This window comes from Pygoscelis adeliae, unplaced genomic scaffold (genome assembly GCF_000699105.1).
Source record: "Pygoscelis adeliae isolate BGI_AS28 unplaced genomic scaffold, ASM69910v1 Scaffold467, whole genome shotgun sequence".
In the NCBI taxonomy this organism is placed as follows: Eukaryota; Metazoa; Chordata; class Aves; order Sphenisciformes; family Spheniscidae; genus Pygoscelis; species Pygoscelis adeliae.
Window position 1 is genome coordinate 754,541 of NW_008825253.1, and position 20,161 is coordinate 774,701.

The window sequence follows — 20,161 nt, forward strand, 5'->3', positions numbered from 1 at the left end:
TTCCTGCAGCCAGGTAGCGTCAAATGGGAAGCGCTGCCTCCATAAATAACACCACCGCTACAAATCCAGGTCTTCAGCTACATGTTGGGGCTTTTTCAACAAAGTGCTACTATAATTGGAATAAAAGTCCTTAAGTGAACATGATTTAATATCAGAGACACCGAACACTTCAGTCAAAAATAAACCCGATTTTTTTTCCTCCTTCTGTAGGCAAAATCTGATTTTTGTTTTCTTTCATTGTTGGAGTCTGTTTCCATGACGGTGTGTTATACATTTATTAATTTCTCAGCCAAAACCCTACCGTTCAGATTTATGATGGCTGGTGTTTTATGAACTATCCGCTGCACAATAATATTTTGTAAATCCACATTCCACAAACATCACTGTGCTTGAAGTAAAGCTTCACACTCAGCTAGGCTGGGCGCTCAACAATACCCTCATTTTTAATCAGTCACCTGTTTCTCATTTTAAGTTTATCACACTTGAAAAAATACTATAATTTCTAGAGTTGTAAAGAAACCTACAAACTTTGGTCTCAGAAATTTCATTTCGAAGGCATTAACTCATTTTGAAAGTCCCTTGGCTATTTAAGGTGTAGAGTTTCCATTAACAGAATAAACTCCATGGAGTATGGAGCGTAATGTTCTTAAGGAAAACAGTCCCTTCCCCTAATTATTTAGTCTAGCAGGGAATGAAAATAATTAAGTCTCAAAATTCCCTTTAGAGTGGGGGGGGAATATGGTAGAAAAATTTACTTTTTTTCCACCCAGCTACCGAAGGGAGCCGAGCCGCCCTGGGCACGATCCTTAGCTGGAAGGTAGCCGCAGGCGGGCGCCGGCTCATGGGTGAGGGCGCAGGGATGCCCTTCAGAAACCGTCAGAGCTACAGCCACCCTGAATTATCTTTTCTTTCCAGGTGTTACCGCTAAGGCTCAAATTTAAGGCTTTTGTTCACAACCAAAATGGAATTATAACAAAAAGGCGATCGCCGGCTGTAAGCGGCTGTCAGCGCTGAGGATGCCCGCATCCGGCACTCGGTTAAAGATTGCTAAGGGGTCTAGATTAAAAAAAGTAGGTATCCTGCTAACTGCCTCCTCTTACACTTCTCGCACCCAGATCGGAGGATGCAGATCAATCACTCGGGTTCCGGTCATGGTTCTCCCGTGGGAACGTGCCCAGGGCCGGGCTGTGGGTGCAGAGGGCTCGCCAGCCCCGCTGGGAGCTTCAACGTGCAACAAGGAGACGTTTAAAATTAAATAAAGAAGTGGTGTTTTTGAAATTTAAAGGAAAAAAACCAAAAAACCGAGCAGGCGAGCCCGCCCGAGCAGAAGTAACGCTGGGTGAAAAGCAGCTGACGGAGCCGCTGTGCCCACGCCGGCCGCAAGTGCCACGAGCGTAAACCCAGCAGAATTGGGCTGGGGCACAAAAACTGGAAAAGAAAAAGGCAAACGATCACTTTGGTCTCCTTACACAGGCAAAGCGCTAACAGCAAACAAGCAATAACCGAAGAAATGTAAATAGCAACAGGAATCAGTGACCGACGTGAGAGCCCAGTGCAGGATCCGACCCCGACCCGGCTACCCCAGCGCGGGCAGGCGTGAGCACCCACCCGTGCCCCCGGTCCTCGCCTTCACACCTGGGTGAAACTCCGGACCGTGCCAATGTCCCAGGTGTTTGGATTGGGTTCGCCAAAACCCAAAACGTGACCCACAACCCGGGACCCAGAGTGAAACGGGGTGTTGGATTTTGGTCTGAGCCAAAACGAGCATTTGTAAATTGTTATTTTTATTTTACGCCACCCAAAAATACACTAGACCCATGAAAAACTTTTAAAGCAAAACTAATGCTAGACCAAAGGCAGCTGACACATAAAACCAGCGCTGGATCCCGATCTTTTCCTACTATAAACTAGCTGCTAAAGAGTGAAAACAGAGTCCGTACTTCGGTTAAACCAAGGTAACACATGAATCAAGACCCTGTTCGACAAGATCTACAGCACCGTGTGTGCAACACAGCATCCACGCTGCTGTGTAATTACTTATTGGACCTGCTTGTATCCCTTTGTACGCTCTGCTCATAGGGTATGTATATCTCCTATATATAGGATATATTTATCCTATAAATACTAACAAAGATACAGATTTGCTTTTGGTTTTGCTTTAAATTCCTGAACATTTCACTTCCTCACCTGTTACAGAACACAATAAAAAAACCTATTCACCACCTGGAGCAATGCGGTGTTATCCCAGCCACATCTCCCTTCATTATTTTCATTTTAAAATGAGTTCCTGGGTTCAACGACTTCATTTTCATTTATTTTAACACCACTGATGCCAGAAAGCACAGAAGAGACGCAGCCCGTCTATGGCAAATCTCGGAAGGCAAGACGTGATATGTATTTTCTTGATTTTTAATCTGTTGCAATGTCTTGTTTTCAGCCTCGGTCGTGGTGAGTACCAGGAGCAACGTTTATGGCACTGGGGGACACGTGGTAATAAACAGCCCTGGGATTATCAAATGCTTCTGTCGCTCCATGAACCGCGAGAGCCGTTTATTGCCAGCAGCCACCAGATGGTCATTGCTTCTGGCTGCTGGCACCAGGGGACACCTAATTCAAACTGACGACTCGGTGTCTAAAGGTCCCAGGTTCTGCTAAAACTCCCCAGGGTCAGCCAGCACTCAGGACTGACTTTCTTTCTTCCAGGTTGTTTGGTTTTTTTTTTAATAAAAAAAAGCAACGCAGGGGAATGCCCCGCAATGAACGTCGCTCGGTGAATTTACAGCACTGAGCCTCGGGGACGCGAGAAAAGTTTGGTGAGACTCGGTTGATAAATCCACCCAAGACGGAGCCGACGCAGTGCAGGTTCTCCGGTCGCTCTTCCAGCCCAGCCTTGCAAATGATGCCCCAACGCTCATCTCTGCGATGAGCTCCCGAAGGGCCCAGCTCCTGCCGGATCCCGGTGTGTGAGCCCTCTCACCGGGCTGAATTTCTGCCCACTGTAAGCTCTGGTGCATGTTAGCACCCTAATGAAGCACCCACCGCCTTCGCCACGTGAGCGGTTGCACAGGCGCTGGGGCTGCACTCTGCCCCTTCCCTGGCCATCAGAAAGGTGCCACCTCCGTGGGGGCCTGAGCGGCCCCTGAAAAGGAGGTGGCAGGGAGCAGTGGGGAGGTCCAGCTTGCTGTCACAAGCCACAGACCCTACTTTGGCTGATAAATGCACGTGCAGCCAAGCGAAGGTCCATAGAAACAAAGAGAAAACACGGCCAAAATGGGAACGCAACCCATAGCAAGGAGGTTTCATGCACGATGGCGTGCTCCTCTTGACGGCACCGAGCCAGACCAGCTGATCGCACAGCATCAGCCTGCTGCTCCTTGCATGGAAAGCCAACCCCAGCACAGCTAATCAGAGCTAAAACCCCTCCACGCACATTATTAAAGCTGTATCTGTCCGTGGCAAGGGCCGTGCTGGCCTAGCCCAGCACGCCTTTTGTAGCAATAATTAATAGAGGTTCCCCAGACCCCTCCTGGACCGGAGCCAAGGCATCATTATTTGCGTGTAACAGATCCACTGCTTGTGTAACCCAACAAACTGCAACACCATAACGCGCCCTGAACTATAAACCATCGTTTATGGGAACTCCGGTGCGGCTGTGAGCCTCTGGGCTATGGGCAGGCTCCTGCCCTGTGCACCGAGAGCGCCCGCTGGTTCGCTCTGCGATGCTGCACCGACGGGAAAACCGGTTCTCAAATGAGAATATGTGCAAAAGCCCCAAAATAACTGTTCTTACAGCGGTCTCGGCTCCTGTACCTGGAGGGAGTATGTTCCCATCAGCCTGTACCGATGCCCTGATAAGGTGCCTGCGCACTAGGACAGGGCTGGATGCCTGGGGAACCCCAGAAACACAGTTATTAGAAAAACTCAAATATGATGGTGGGAAACTCACTTAGCGGTTGTATTCCAAGCTGTGCTTCTGCTCTGTTTTTTTGCAGACTATACACAGACATACCTTCAGCTCAGAGTATAAACCATTTCGGGTTTGTACATTTCTACCACCTTGGCATGTGTAAACCATCTCAGAGGAAGCGCTTTGGTAAAAGGTGGAAGTTGTTAATGTCTTAGCTGGAAAAGGATTCTCTCCTCGGAAGGTCTGGGGGATGCACTGCGCTAAAGCTGAAAAACATCAGCAGGGTTCAAGAGGAAGTTCATTTCACACGGTGCCGTGAACCTTCATCCTTGTTTGCAGTGCATCTCGAGAGCCTCAAATGGAAAATATTAGCAAGAGCATAATATTACTTGAGTTGATCCAAAATTCCCTTAAAATGTTTTCTCAGCTAAAAATAACTTCGTCAACAAAACAGACACTTTTGTGAAAAATTTCCTTTTGTAGAAAACCTTGGGGCTTTCATCTGTGCCTTTCACTTGCTGATGTTTGCTTTGTCTCTTCATTGAAAACACAAACACTTCCAAGACAAGTGTCCACGAACCCAAGCATTTTTGCGGGGCTGTTTTGTCTTTGAAATACCTCAGTAGGCCGGTAGAAATGGCAGTTGTGATCTAAGCTTGCAAAGCAATCGTAGCAAAAAATCTAAAGCTGACGGGCAGGAAACCGCTTCAGCAGTCACAATTTCTGTCCAAGAGAAGCAACGCCGAGCCCTTCACAGACGTGCCTGGGAACGGGCTCAACCAAAGGGTCCTTGTGTCCCCGCTAGGAAGGCATTAAGGTGCCGAGAGCACCAGCTCTTCATGGTGTCCTCATATTAAACCCACCCTATTTAAAGACCACCTGGGTACCATCAAATACAAAACCCAATCCATCAACAGAAACCGCCTGTGCGCGTCCCAGACAGGACCAACACGGAGCCTGGGTACTTCCAGCTCCCTCGGCAAAACTCAAAGCTTACCGTGGGGGTGCTCTGCCTGCAAATGGGTTCGTTGCCATCAAGGACAAGGTCTCTTCTTCCTGGGCCAGCAGCTTCCCAGCCAAGTGGATTACCCATTCATTCTGCTCGTAGGTCTTGGGGAAGGAATAAGAAATGCAAATGTTAGGCACTGCTGGGCTTGCCAGGTAGTGTTATTAACATTAAAGACTTCTGTGAGGTCTCTGGGGAGAGATTACAACCGATTCAGGTAGCAAACGATGAATTTCCTGGTGTTGCAGGGAACAGATCCCATGGGATCCAACACCTTGAGGTCCAGACTGAGACCCTCCGGCATCTGCGGGGAGCAGAGCGCGCTGTGCTAAGCTTGTCTCATCTGGAAACCATTCCCGAGGGCACGGACACAACTGAGGGTGTGCAAGTCGCAAAGGTTTAATGAGTTGTTCGTTAGCTGAGCGGGGATGGCTATGTGCACGCTTCCAGCCTGCCCCAACTGCAAAGTAGCATCCTCCATCTCAAGCATCCCCAAAGGAATTCTCATCACAGCTGAGGGGGGCAAAGAGCATGCCCACAGCCAGCGGCCACAGCTCAGCTCATGATTAGAGACTAGATGATGGTCAGGGATGCATCTCTACCTTCACCCAGCCCGGACAGTGACCTCTGCTCAAGGCGTGATGTCTGAGGGGGCATTTCTGCCAGCCCTGCATCCCCGCCGAGCCCGTAGCACTGCTTTGTCCCGGCGCCAGGGAGAAGCCTACAACTGCTGCTACTAGGAAAGCATAGTGCCTCGCTGGTCCAGGAGACGTGTAGCACACACACAGCCCTTCCCTGGGGCAAGGGGTGCCCCCCACCCCCGGTTCTCCCCAGCACCCATCGGCTGCAGCTCCTCCTACACCTTGGATCACAAATCTCTTTTTGACTTCACACAGCTCTGACACAGCTGGAGTGTCCTTGCCACTTCTGCACCCCAAATACTTGATTTAAATAATTTCTTTTAGCAGCAAGCTCCACAGAGGAACAGCAATGGCACGTTTTGAAATGACCATCCATCCATCATTTTAAAATAGGTGGCTTTCCCCTGTGGTGTCATCCAAGAGAAAACAGAAGAAAGTGGCTCCTCTAGTCCCGATTCCTCTCTCCTCTTTATTTCCTTTCATCTGATCTGTCCTCTTTACATCCCGTGCCTGTGCCGTACCCTTAATCATGCAGCCACTGGAAGTGAGCAGATCAGCTCTCGGGAGCTGCAGTCCAAGCTACAGTCGCAGAACTTGACTCTGCATTTACCTCCCTCCAGGAATCCATGCATCTCATGCTCTTCCCAGGGATTCTTGCTGAGGCTCCATAAAAAGAATTTCCCCTTCTGGTGACTTTCTGTGTCTTATACTTCCATTAAGATTTTTTTTTTCCCTCCTTTTTTAATGTGTACCTAAATGGATTTTTTAATGCAAGCAGTAGGGGACACTGTGGGAAAGCGAAACCCAGCAGCTGTACCTGCAGGACTGTGACTAATGCAGAACATCAAGGCAAAGTTACTCTGCAAATCTTTTCTAATGGTAAAGTTTGTTATTTCCGTTGCTAAGGGAAACGGAGGAGAGAAACGAGATGGAAAACACCAAACACTGGTGGAAAGGCCCTTCAAGCGGCAGCTCTACCTCACAGGGTTTCTGACCCGTGCTCATCACAATTTAGAGGAAAACCACAGTTATTTAAGCCAACAACTTTTTAAAAAAGATCACTCTCCCCATCTGCCTGTTTCCGTCCTGCCTCACCACCGCGGCTCGTTCCATCTGCTGTCCCGGCCGCACCACCAACACGGATGGGTGGTGGAGCCAGGGATGTTTCCCACCGCCAGCCCCGTGCCATGCTTTGCCCAGCCCAAAGCCCCGTTTAACCTCCGGCGCACCCCTCTCTCCACCGACACCCTGTGCCATCCCCTGTCTCCCATCTCCCGGTCCCCTTCCCGGCACAGAGGAGGTGGTGGCGGCTCTCAAGGTGGGACAGGGCAACCTCAGCCCCCGTGGGACTGAGGCCACCGTGGCCCTGACGCAGCGGTCTGGGAGGGGAGACGCGGTGAGCCCTGGAGCCGGGAGCTTGGCATCACATGAGACGTTAAACACAAACCTTGCAAGTCTCGCAATAACCCTGCCAAGGCTGGCAGGGCTGCAGGGAAAGCCGGCAGCATCCCTGCCAAGGGTTCGACCACGTCGCGTTTCGCAGGACAACTCACGCTAAGACTCCCAGCTGCGCCGAGCGACTCTGTGCCCCTCGCTGGCCCGGCGATGTCCGGGATGCTCGGCTCAGGCTGGGCTTTGGGCGGGTGGGCGCCGTGCTGGGACCTGAACCCCGGGGCACCCTTGGCTGTGAGCAGGGACCTCCTGAGAGAGGTGCAACAGCAATTGCAGACAATCAAATATTGCAAGGCAGACCTTCAGCATCCTGTGCCTCCCTGGAGACCCCTTTTTAAAGTGCTCTGTATGATTTTAAGTGCTATTTCTAGGAGGGCCTGGGAGGTGTGAGGGTTCCCGTGTGCGAGTTGGGGAGAAGCTGGAGAAGAACAGAAACAGAAATCACCAGACTCCCGGAGCTAGAGCTTTATGGAGGATCCCAAATCTTCAAAGCCTGATTCAAAACCATGAGGCTCTGTAATGGTGGAATCGGTTCCCTGGCTTACATGGTCTCCAAATTGTTAATTAGCAGCCCCATGCGCACGAGAATTGGACTTCTGGTTTGTAAAGCGTTTTTCTTGTAAAATTTACAACATGTCTGGCCCCAGCAAAGTCTGTGGTGAGAAATTTCCACCCGGTGCAGCCCCCCACACTCCCCCCAGCACGAAGGCTTAGATATCGCGCGCTGCCTATGCTCGGAGCACGCAGGACCTGAACTGTACTAATGACCGCGCTGTTTAACTCATTACTCTGTAAAGTGGTATGGTGGCAAAGGGAGGAGAAAAAAAGAGCCCAGGAGATCTGGGCTGCATCCAGGGAAGCATCACAGCACAGGGTGGGAAGGTGACAGTTCCTCTGTCTGTGGATCCAGCGAGACCCAGACCCGAACACTGTTTGCAGAGCTGCGACGGTCAGGATAGGAGGGATTTGCCTGGCGTTGCGCTCTGCTTTTGCCAGCTCTGAGCGTGCAAAACAGGAAAGTCAGAGCTTGAACCATCCAGTGGATTAATAAAAGAGCCAGGACAGATGCACACATTGCTTTAAGGTGGGCATGCACGCACGTATTGGGTTCACCTTTAGGTTTTGGATCTTCACCGAGCACAAAGACAGGCAGCTGGGGACTGACCCTGCACCAGCGACGCGGGTGCCCAGGCTGCTCTGCCTCCCTGCACCTCCATCAAGACATGGGCACGGAACCAGAGTCCCACACCTCCTCCAAAAGCTGGGGCTGCAGCTCCCCTCGTGCCACGCAGGGCCCGTGCCGTACCCGTGTTGGGATTACTGGGGAACCAGTGACCCGCACAGCCTCCTGCTACAAGTTGCTGGTCGGAGCATGCTGAAATGTGCCATGAGCTGCACAACTCACTGCCCGAGCCTGAACAGAGCACCCCTGGGAAGATGCAGCCCACCATGGATGCAGACATGATTCTCTCCTTTATCTTTTGAGAGTGTTCTTTCTGTTTTAGCACAGAAAGCAACTCAGGAACTTAAACGCACAAAAACCCATCATCAACCCAACTAAAATGCCTGAGAAAGGCAGCTCGGGTAGAGGTTAAGGTTCCCAGAGCAACGCTACCTCCACCACAAAGCCGAAGCCTTTCTGTGTTCAGGGACAGACCCACGGAAACGCAGCAGGCACAGCTCTCCAGCAAGCCAGATCATCTTTAACTGTCCTCACAGCTGGTACCAGCACTCAACATCTCTGAAAATCAGGGTTTAGGTATAACACAGTGGACTAACAAAGAGGACCTGGGACTAGGTGTTAAGACCCCATGAGCTTTTATTTCCTGACGGGCTTCAGCCCCGTGTGGTGCTCGGGTAGCTGCTTCCCCCTGGCTTTCTGTGCCAGCCTCCCTGCGCACGCTGCTTTGGGACGGGGGTTTGCTCCTTCTCCCCACCCGCACACGGCCCAGCGCGAGGAGCCGAGCACCACTGCGTGCCCCGGGGTACCACCACCTCCCGGGAGCAGCGCTGCCCTGAGACTTCTCTTCAACTGTTTATATTCTCTGACCTCTCCACTTACACGCTTTACCAGTGTATAAACACGGCATTCTCACCTTGAATACGTTAACTCGTATACAGAAGTATTTAATAACTTTACAGAATTTAAAACCAAATCACTGCTAAGTCAGGCAACAGCAAGGAGCTGGGGGCAAACCAGACGCAGTAGCGACGGAACTCTGCAGAGATAACAAAGTAGAAGAGAATATAATAATAGCAAAAAATACATATAAAAACCACCCGGCGCTATAGGGAACATGTTCCCAACTGAAATAATAATAATAACTCCTCTTTTCCTCTAGCTTTAATTGGTCATTTAATGAAAAAGGACTGCGGATTAGTGTGGCATTTTATTGAATCTCGGTCCTGGCACAGGCACACGGGAGGAGGTAAGTACGAGATGCACATGTGGAAACAGCTGGAAACTTGGCACGGGAGGCCAGCATTATTACTTCACATGGTTGGGAGCCCTGCACGGTTTCACATCGGCGTCGGTGTGCGAGGGTGGGTGACGGAGGGGTAGGGGACGTCTACATTTCCCGCGCTATGTCGTAAGGGGCATTTTTCGCGACACAGCCTACCCACTTAGGGGATGTAAAGCGGTAACTCCACCGTCCTGGATGTTTTCACTCATTATTCACATTGCTGTTTACACTTCTGTAGCTAAGCGCCTTCAACTGTTTAGGGAACTTGAGCTATCAGCTGGCGAAATAATCCACGTCCCACAGAAAAGAGGCTGTAACTAATGCAACCCTTTGCTTTTTTATAATATTCCAGCTCACCGCCGTTTGCTACCATCCCGCTACCCGAGCGACTTAATCAAGGAGGGTCAAAGGCTACGCCAGGTCGCATCACTTCCCATTATCTCCAATAACCACATCCCCTCCTTTCTATTAGTTTCCCAAAGACGCAAGCCGTTTCTCCGCAGGTCGGGCTCAACGTATAGTATTTCAGCGGGGGCAGTTTCTCAAGCCTCACTAAAAGCCATCCCTTAGCCCGTCCTATTAGAAAATGCTTGGGAAAGCAGCAGGTCCCCGGAGGAGGCGGGTGCAGTGCAGAGCGCGGCAGGTCCGGGCCGAGGAATAAAAGGCGGAGCGAGACTTTGGGAACCGGCTCTTAGATCTTGCCCATACGGGGAAATCGCGCACCTGGCATAGCTCCCGTATCACCTCTGTATTTGGAAAGAAAAGTCACTTTGTTCCAGAATAGAGTCTAGACAGGGAGATACAATAGCCACTGTAGACAATAATCATTCCCTGCATAGACAAGGTCTTACTCTGTATTTATACAGCCCGCGGCACGATAGGCTATCAGTCTTATTTGGGTTTCTGGGCACTTCCATCACAATATTAGAGGTGAGTCTGCCCGTGATCCAGCCTGCAGTTTGTCTAAATGCAGCTTGGGGGTTTGAAATTATTCATATTCGCAGGGAGACAAGTAATCACAGTTAAAAGAAGAAAATAAAATTCTTACATGCTGAACATGGACCAAAATGTATGAATGCTGCAATGGAAAATGGAAGTGAATTGAGGCCTGTATTTTTAGAAGGGGGAAGAAAGGAAACGTAAAAGGCTGTGCTTAGTACACTGCACATGAGGTTTAGGTTTTATTATGTTACACACACCTCCTCCTCCATCCTGCTGCCATGCAGCATTTTCCTGTAAGCACCTTCTGGCTGGAAGACCGAGATAACAGAGGCTTGAATAAAATATTTTACAAAAATATTAATCTGCCTTCTCTATAAATAGTGTTACTTTTTCTCAGCTCTTCCAGTTTGTGTGCGATAACATGAAGCCTCCATCACGACTCCCTGTTTAACCCAGGGGCGATCCTCAGAGCATCAATCCCGCCGCTGAAGTTTCTCTCCTCTCTTAGGAAGGCAGCTGAACGCATCGTATCTGGAAAACACACACTGCTTCTCAGTGCATGGCAAATGCTGCCCTGCGGTGGGTTTGCTGACAGTTTGCAGAGCCCTGGAGGACACAGCAACGCGGGCCACCAGCCTGAGCGGTTTCTGTGCCAGTCCTGACATTCAGAGACTTTCGGAGCAGCTTCAAGGTACAATGCAACAAGACACGGGCTTTAAAAAACGATATGAAGATGGCATTAGCTTTGTTATTTTTTGCGTAGTTATTATTTGGTAAGCACCAAGAGCGTGCCTTCGTGTTGGCCAAATGCAGTCCCCAAATAGAATAAATAACCTTCATGCCACAGTAAGGAGAGGAAAAGCCTTCCCTTTGATTTTTCTTTATTCAGAGCACTGAAGGCTTTCCACTGCTGCCCACTGGTGAAGAACAAATCTTTGGTACGATAAACAACTGGCTTTTGTAAAGTCCAAGACATCCTGCTACCAGGAAAAGTGACCAACTTGAAGCCCCAAAACTATGAGCAGTATTTTGTTTTCTGGTTGCTATTTGTTAACCATGCTGAATGCACCCACAGCCTGCCAAAAATTGTAACGCTTTTTGTACCAGCGGCACAGCATAGCTCAGTTCTGGGTTGTGGTGGCTGGGCTCCTTCTACAAATGCCCACCATAAATGAGAAGTCAAATAATTACAGGAGCGTTGCCATCAGTAGCTGGAGGACAGACAAAGCTTTAACAATTTGTCTTCAGCTGCTGTAAAAACAGGATGGTTTTGCACTAATACAATAAAGTGCCAAGGGGTGAAAGTTCTTCCTACTGCTTAACCTGAATTTTCCTGAGATTAAATCATATTCTGCCATTTCATCCATTATTTCCTCCCTTCTCCACAGGGACACGGAAAACAGGTTGCTGCTTTCCCCTTTGCAGTAGGTTTTCGCCTATCCCAAACCTGTTTTGGCATTGGGATGCCCATGCAGATTTGTTCGCCCTGCTGCCGTGGGAGGTTTCTGCACCTCTGCTCTTCCTGCGGGTCCCTCTTCTGCACCCTTGCCAGTCAGCTGCATCCTTCCCGAATTGGGTGCTCGGCTGAGTGTAGTGGGAGGGTGACACCATGCGCGCCGAACGCCTGCTCGCCTATCATGGTACCGTGTTTGCCTTTTCACAATGCCTTTTCCTAAGTGTGCTCATCTCGTGAGGCACACTCGGCCCAAGAGGCTTCCCCGGGGCACGATGCTCTGCTCCATCCCATCCCGGGGCAGGTGATGGGGTCCTGCCTGTGTGCAGCACCGCACATGCCTCTCCTGTCTGCTCGGACCAAAACCAGCAAGATCGCTGGGCTTTTAGACCTTGTCCTCTGTTCTGCTCACAGCTTGGGGACATCTGCAAACGCAATGAGCACATCGTGTCCTTCTTTTCAATTAGCAGTAGCTCCTCTTAAAACCGTGCACATGCATTAAGTCGGCTCAGACCTTGGTTTAAACCGCTTCGACGGAGGTAAGTGATCCAGAGCGACCGACCTCAGCAACAAGCACCTGAACATCAGCTCCTGACCGACAGACACATTATTTTTGTTGAGACCGCCCCAGCACACCTTGCCTACAGGTGACCAGGTTATCAACTGGGTGACGGAGCGAAGGGGGTCCCGTCCGAGGCGGCTGCTGAGAAACAACTGAAAAGGGTCACACAGATTTCTGCACGCTGCTGCCGGTTCGTGGGAGTTTTTCCCCTTCTGCAGACGGGAAGAAGCAATGCAGACATGTTTCTGGATGGGTTATGTCCCTGCCAGAACTAAATGAAGGGCTTCAATTCAGAGCTACTGCACCCTCGGGATGTCGAGACGTACAAAACAAAGAGGGGATTTAGAAAACAAGTGAAAAGGCATATTATAGTTAGATAATAAAATTAACATCACAAAAATTGTTTCCTGGAAAATAATGCCATGTTATATGACATATAATTATGGCGCTACTGGAATGGTAATTAAGAGGCAGTCAACTAATAAATTGCAACTCAGAGGTGGAGCAGCACCGCGGCTCCTCCCGTTCCTGTGCCAGGGCTGTGCCGGCGGCTCCCCCGACACACTGTATTACTCTACGGCTGGCCCCCCCCGCCCCAGCCATGCCAAGGGCCTGGCTCTCCCATGCTGCGGCTCTTCAAAGCGAATCCTGCAGCTATAGCCAAGGTGGAAAGTTTTGCAGGAAACCCCGAGCGGAGGAAGGCGTCATATGTCAAGCGGTGATGAGGTGCAAAGAGGAACCTGTCACGAGCAGCACAAAGGGATGGTAAATATCTTCCCCCCAAGTCCCCGGCTTTTCTGCAGCCTGTCAGAGCTGGATATGTCAGCTCCTTACCTGGCCAGTGCCAATGAACTGCAAAACCAGCCCTGCGGCCGCCTGCGCGGGAAGCGATGGGGCAGACGGCGAGCAGTGACGTAGAAAAAAATCCAGAACTTTTTAAAAACAAATTAAATCTAATCCAGAGGCTGAAGTAACTTGGTTTTATGGACTCTGTAAACTAATGTACAGGGTTTGCAAGGCCTGCCTGGCTTCACAAACTTCTTCTGGGGTTTCAACTTGTGGTTTCTCATCCTTTCTGCAGCTCTGTGTGACTCAAGTTTAAACAACACCCGAACGACGGTGACTTCTCCTGGCTGCGGCGGCGCGGGGATGACGGCAGGAGAGCCAGCTTTCCCAGGGATGACAGCTGGCACCAAATATACAGCTCACAGTTTTCAAACAAATGTTCGGCCACTCCAAATGGGATTTACTTCCATGCTCAAGCAGGTATTTACATGCCCGAACAACCAGATTTGAAAATGCTTGCTGCTGTGCCTAGGCTACTTGCCTTCCTATTGTTTTTAACGAGAGTCATCCACAGTTTTCAGAAGGTTTTTTTTCTCCTTTCAGCACCTTTTGTTAATACCTCTTTTAAGCAGGATCTGAAATTGCTTCATGGAGACCTGTGTGTGCCGGGGGGGGCATGGGAAAGTCCCCAGTGGCAGGAGGGGACGAGGGAGCGCTGCAGTGGGCACGGGATGCACACGCTGGGATAGCCGGAAAGGGGCTACAGACCCATTTCCCCCCGGTGCCACCGCAGCGGGGAGGTGACGGACGCGCTCCAGGACTTGACGCACGCCCCCGGCATGCACCCACCCGAGCAGGAGGCACGCACCCTCCTCCGGCCAGTGCACGAGACCCGCAACGCTAATTGCTGCTAATCAGCTGGTGTGGAGAGACGCCTTGGCAGGCACGCGCTCCAGCAGCCCCCTGCACCCAGGCTAACAGAAACACTTGGGGGAACCTTGCAGTGAACTAAACACTAATCATAAAGATGCGAAGAGGCCGCGTTACTTCCTCTTCCTCCTCCTCCCCAGGCTGTCCCGTACCTCCCGGTCGCTCAGCGCCTGGCCCGGCTCTGCGGAGAGACGGCGCTGGGGTGTGATGGTGTCTCTCAGCACTGGCACAGCCCGCGCTCGCCTGTGATGCATCAGTATTTGTGCCCTGTCCTCCTTTGGTTTTAAACCTGAGATCACTTTGTATTTTAAAGCCTTCGGGACACTCCTGCCCTGGAAACAAACAGCCTTTCTCTCATCTCAGAAACAACCTTCGCTTGGGTGAGCTGGGTTTCTCCTCCGCTGCCGGAGCCCTCCCAAAATACAGTCAGATTTAAACCAACAGCTCCCATTCAACCTTCTGCACCTTTATGTAACGCTGGGAACCGTTGCTGGCTTGAGTTTTAACCTTTGCTGTCATCTTGCTGAGGGATAAGCATACCTAATGAAGATTAAATGAAATTCCAGCACACAAAAACTAGCGGGGTAAATATAAAACCATAGCCAAAGAGCGATGGTTATGTCATCGCTGAGGAATCCAAAAGGCGCCTAAATGAAAATACCACAAAGAAAGCAAACAGAGAAGTTTGGGGCAGGGGGAGAGGAGTGAGGGAAGAGGATATGCCGGGAGAAGATACAGGAACAAAGAGAAAAGCCTGTGATAATCTGAGATGGGTTTGCCTCTGTTGTAGGCCCCAGTTTTGTAAAACCTGGTCCAAGTTCTCATGCTCACGCGAATAAGATTTTGCAGAATAGGCTAAAAGATATACAAGAATTAATGTTACAAGTTTCCCCCCCTCTTCTCTTTCTTAATTTATGGCTGTCACCTGTTTGCTGGTACCACGTGGGGAAAATATTTTGAGGGACCCTGCGTTCATATGTAGGCAGGTGGGCAGTGGGAGCAACAGCCGGGGTCCCCAGGGGTGTCCCCAACAGGGATGCGGGTTCAAGCCGGCCGGGAGCGGGCAGCTGGGGATGCTGCCAGCCCTGGCGAGTCCTGGGCACCCTGCGAGGCAGCTTCTGCCCCGCCAGGCCACCGCCTCGCGAGGCAGGTGCAGGCCAGGGGCTTGCTCCATGCCTTTAACTCTTGTTATTGCTGAGAAACAACGAAAAAGCCTCACACAAAATTTCCAAGAGTTTCATTACACCAGTGGTAGACATCCCTGAGGAATACAACCTTTTTTTTTTTCTTTTTTAACATAATTGACTTAGCCGGGGCCTTCAGATATTCCCCCAACCACCCCAACACACAGTAAATCCATATAAATTGTTTTTCCTGGTCAAGGGACACCCAAGCCTCAGAACACCCAAAGGCACATACCTGGAAGGCAGCGAACCACATAAGCCAGTCCAGGCGGTAGTGGTAGGGGGTGATAAAGCACGGCCTCCTCTTCAAGTCCCCAGGCTTGCATTTGAAGTCATACTCCTCCCAGACAGCAGCGGGGTCATTGGGATCCAGGCTGGACGTCCCCTGAAGGACGACTTCTGTTCTCTCCTTGGTAATGCTGTGGGACACAACATGATATTGTTTTTTATCTCAAGTCATGTAAAATGCTAGTTCATGACAGTCAACATGGCAACACGAGTCAATGGCCTCGTGGTACAGTTGGATCCTGATGGGTCAAGCTACAGAGAACCTGTCCATCCGGCAGACTTTTCTCTCTCCAGCAGCAAAGTATATGGAAAACTTCAACTTCCACGCCCTCCCACGCTCCCCTCTAACTGCCAGTCCCAGGAGGGACTATGGCCCAAAAGGATGATTCCTACTGAAATGGATGGGTCTGTCTTTCTACATCAGAGCCTAACACTTGTCCAAGGCATCGAGAGAATATAATGAGTGTCTCCCAAGTCCCACATGAACATCTTCAACCTGCACCAACTTCTCTCTTTGTCCCCTGTTTCTGAAGAAAACCTTTGTTTCTGTTACTCTGACGACTCCCATGATACAAGAGCTCTCTGACTACAAGCTCCTAATGATATGAGAAAACGGAGATGAAAGATGGTCACAAAACATAGCTCCATCTCCAGGTTTTTCGCATGTGCCATGTGCAAAAATACAGGCTTGTAACTGGCGTGTGTGGCTGTGCTAATGGCACGGCTGCGGGATCAGCAGAGCAGCTTCCAGCTGGGACCACTCCAGCGTCCCCTTTGCGAGCCTGGCTCTCCCCGCAGCGCTGCTGGCCACGGGGTGCTGAGCTCCAGCTCAAACCTTGGCCATGGCAATGGCCACGCTCGCAATGAGCCCAAGTTAACTGGCTACAGCTGCTTGAGCCTTGGGGAGGTGGTTGGCCCCAAACGGAGCACCCCCCAGGAGCTGACTCTTGGGGCACTATTAATAGTTGTCTCTACGTGCCCAAACATTTCACCATCCCGGCTGGAAGACAGGTCTCATGGAGCTACTACTCAGGAAGAGGAGGAGGAGGAGGAGGTAACTTGTGAGCCAATGCAAACCAAGCCAAGAAAAGCAGAAAATGAAAACAAAAAAGCCACCCCATACCCAGCTGATGTATAGAAACTTGGTTAAAAAGCACCACAGCCTTATGGCAGGTCCTGCGTATTCCCTTTGCTGCTTGGCTGGACTCTCTCTGCACAGCAAGGTGGTAGAGCAGTGGGGATGGCAAACTCTCCAGGCCATGGAAAACCCATGTGAAAACGCCATCATCAAGTTCTCAATGACCTCTCAGTGACGCTCGCCTACACTGGAGAGCTGTTTTCCATAACGAACACATAACTGCGTAACTCTGCCTATCAAAGTTGTCCAGTTCCCAACACCCTTTTAATTTTTTACTACTTTGGTCCCTCTTCCTCCAACCCAAGAAACCGAAAGTTTGGAAACACACAGCCTCCACCTTCTTCCCCAATGGCTTCCAGTGATAGATGCTTACAACCCAAGGAATGCTGTACGTCTCCACTTATAATTGTTACCTACATTTAATAGATTTCTGGATTCTCCAGCCAAGTTCCATATTATACGCTGGGCTGAGTTATGAGCCGTGGCCAGCTGCCCAATGGTTAGAAACACACTGTAAATCAGGGACACCAAATTACTAATAAAAGTATGTTCCTACTGTGTGATTCAAAATATGTCAAGTTTCACATAATCGTATATTCATTATAAGCTGCAATCCTCTTTTTATTGGTTTACATAGGCTGGAATTACAAACATATTACAGCAGCATTTCATCACATGCTCTTTAGGTTCTGGTAACTGTTGAAACAGAAACCATAGACTGAAGAAGAAAAAGAACAACAACCCAAAGAAAACAATCTCCCGTAGCTTCACCACTCCAGCCTTCAAAGAGGTTCAGGGGTTACTTCTCCCTCTCTCAAAAAAGAGGAGAAACTTTAGCATTTTCCACAACTAGCATTGATATTCTTAATCATGTTTTTTCCTAACTTTTTTCTTTCCACAGAAATTTCTGCTATTTGAAAAACTGGGGAAAACATCATATTAATTTGATGTGCTCCAGGTGTCCTCTGCATCTCCAGTGCTCACAGTGAGACCTGCTCCTCCCCTTCACCACCCGCTCAGCCAGCCCTCTCAACAGCCAACCTGTTTTGCCTTTTATAAAACCTATTTAATTACGGCTGGCTTCTCCTGTGGGACCTTGTCCAGAGCCTACTAACCCAAGAGCTGCCCATCGCACCCCTTGGCTCAGACCTCTAGGGATCATCCCACAGCCACCATCGTGAGGTGGTAGCAAAGCCAGAGGTCCATGCAGAGAAGACCGGCCCTGTTGTTGCCCCTGGGGCAAGTTGTTCCGATGAAGCCCTGTTTTTCAGCATTTTCTCAGTTGGAAGAGGCTGGGAGGGACAGCACACAAGAACGGTTACGGTGAGCCCAACCGTGGCTCACCTAAGCCTGGTGACCTCTCCTCAGGAAACCCAGACTCAGATGCTTAAGAACCAGCCTAGTTACAAAGGCAGCTGGAGATGCTTCCCTTGTCCAGTCCCACCTTCCAGCCGAAAGCGGGATTTCCTGAGCTGAAGGCAGCAGCCAGACTGCTGCTGGGCCTGTCCTCTCAGTCTGTCTTGCTCTTTTTTGAGGCCGTTTATACTTTCGTCTCCACAGTTTCCTGTAGCAATGAATTCCCCAAGTCACTCGTTGGAAAAAGCACTTCCTTTTGTTGGCCTAAACTCTGCTACCCAATAGCTTATGTGAATACTTACAGGAGGGAGAGCAAATGCGCGCAGGGGAAGAGGAGTTCACCATAAATATAGTGGGCTGGTGATGGCGAAGACTATCCACTGGATGAACTCTTTTATGGATATTTTCATCCTGCTATTACGTGTGCTACATCAATATAATGAGCTAACTAAAAGTGGCTCAAAGAAAATAAATTATAATTCAGTGGGAAAGAAACCTGTTCCTTTTCTCCTTCTTTCTCACAAACAGATATTCCAAGTCTACTGGCTACTGGAAGGATTTCTAGGACTTCTGTTCAAGTTTAAGGCACACAGACTGGCTACCAGACTATACTGGAGAGAGGAGCAGAGCTATACGATGTGCCATTAAAACACATGTACCTCCCGAAAGCTCCGTAGGTGTTCACTATTCTGAGAGGGTTGAACGAGGTGTTCATGACTTGTCTGGAGTTGAGCAGGTTTAGGACAACCGGGATGCTGAGATAAGCAATCAGGAGGCCAAAGGAGATGTTCACCACTTTGCGGACGTAGCAGCCTGTTCGGGACACAAAAGCAGACCAGAAGAAGGTGATTTCACCGCCGGTGATGGGCTCTCTTCCCCCTCTCCCCTGCCCGACCCCCCGGCGGTGGCCGGGACCCTGCCCGGGTGCTCACAGCTGCTCTCGGCTCTCAGGCTGGGGCTGACAAACGCTCCGCCGTAATCAACCCGACCTTGCCGAGGGCCATACGCTATCACTCCAGAGATCTGCCTTTCTCTAAATAGTCTGAGAAAGGGCTAAAAAGAAAAATGTCTAAAATGTAAGATTAATCATTGCTTTAAAACAAGGGAAAAAACACAGCTGGCACTTGCACCTTGCTCAAAATTGCCCTCCTGGTTTGTAAGCCGTGTGTGGAGTGCCTCCAGCTCCCCGTGGCTCCGTTCCTGCCCGTGGCTGCCTCCTCCCCGCTGTCCCAGGCTCTCGCCACCCAGACTTATTTTCCTCCCTCTTGCTCACTAGCTCCATTCAAACCTCATTTTCCTTCTGCAAAATCTCTATTGCTTATCATTTATGTATGAGATGTGCGTTGCTTCACCAGCGCTTTGGTATTTGGTTTGCAGGAGCAGCACAGGGCTGTGCTGGATTTCAGTCTAAGGAGACACCTACTGCAATCAGACAAATAAGCAGACGTGACCTCTGAGGGGTTCCTACCCTTATGGCCGTTTTAAATTTATTTAACATTAACAGCCAGAGGATCAGATTCAAAGCAATTGCATGTAGCCTTCCCCTTATCTCTGCAGGAGAGGGATGTTTATTTGAACCTCTCTCAGAAGCTATTAATAATTGTTTAGTCTGAGAACATTTCTGGAGAATCATTTGATTTGGGAAGGAGCTCGCCGAGATGCCTCCCCTCGCCCCCTGTGCTGCTGCGAGCAGTATGAGTCTGTTGGGCATTTTTTTTGTCTTTTAGATAGGCTCAACTTCCTAGCCTGTAATTAAAGAGTGGGTACAGACACAGAGCCCTCCACCACACGGGCAGCACCAGCAGCTCCTCAGGTCACAGTTTATGGCCATGCACGGACTGCTCGTCCTTCAGCAGGTGGTGATTGCTGTCATGCCCTTGGGGTCACAGCTACTCCGTCATAGAGAAAAAGGGTGTAATACAGGGAAGAAAACCCCAAAACCATGGCAAGGATGGAGCAAGACTTGGGGAAGGAGCATGAGACATGAGCCAACGGGATCTGGATCGAGCAGGCAGGAGCTGAGCACTAGCAATGGGAATTCGAGGTCTCAG

At 50.0% G+C, this 20,161-nt stretch overlaps 1 protein-coding gene across 1 annotated transcript in view; it reads right to left on the bottom strand.

Moving 5' to 3' along the window:
• LMF1 (lipase maturation factor 1) overlaps positions 1 to 20,161 on the bottom strand; it is a 197,654-nt gene that overhangs the window by 7,368 nt on the left and 170,125 nt on the right. The window contains exons 8-10 of the mRNA XM_009329414.1: positions 18,770 to 18,923; positions 15,564 to 15,747; positions 4,905 to 5,017 (exon numbers count right to left, since the gene is read on the bottom strand). Coding sequence (XP_009327689.1) covers positions 4,905 to 5,017; positions 15,564 to 15,747; positions 18,770 to 18,923 — 451 coding nt within the window. The remainder of the gene's footprint in view (positions 1 to 4,904; positions 5,018 to 15,563; positions 15,748 to 18,769; positions 18,924 to 20,161) is intronic.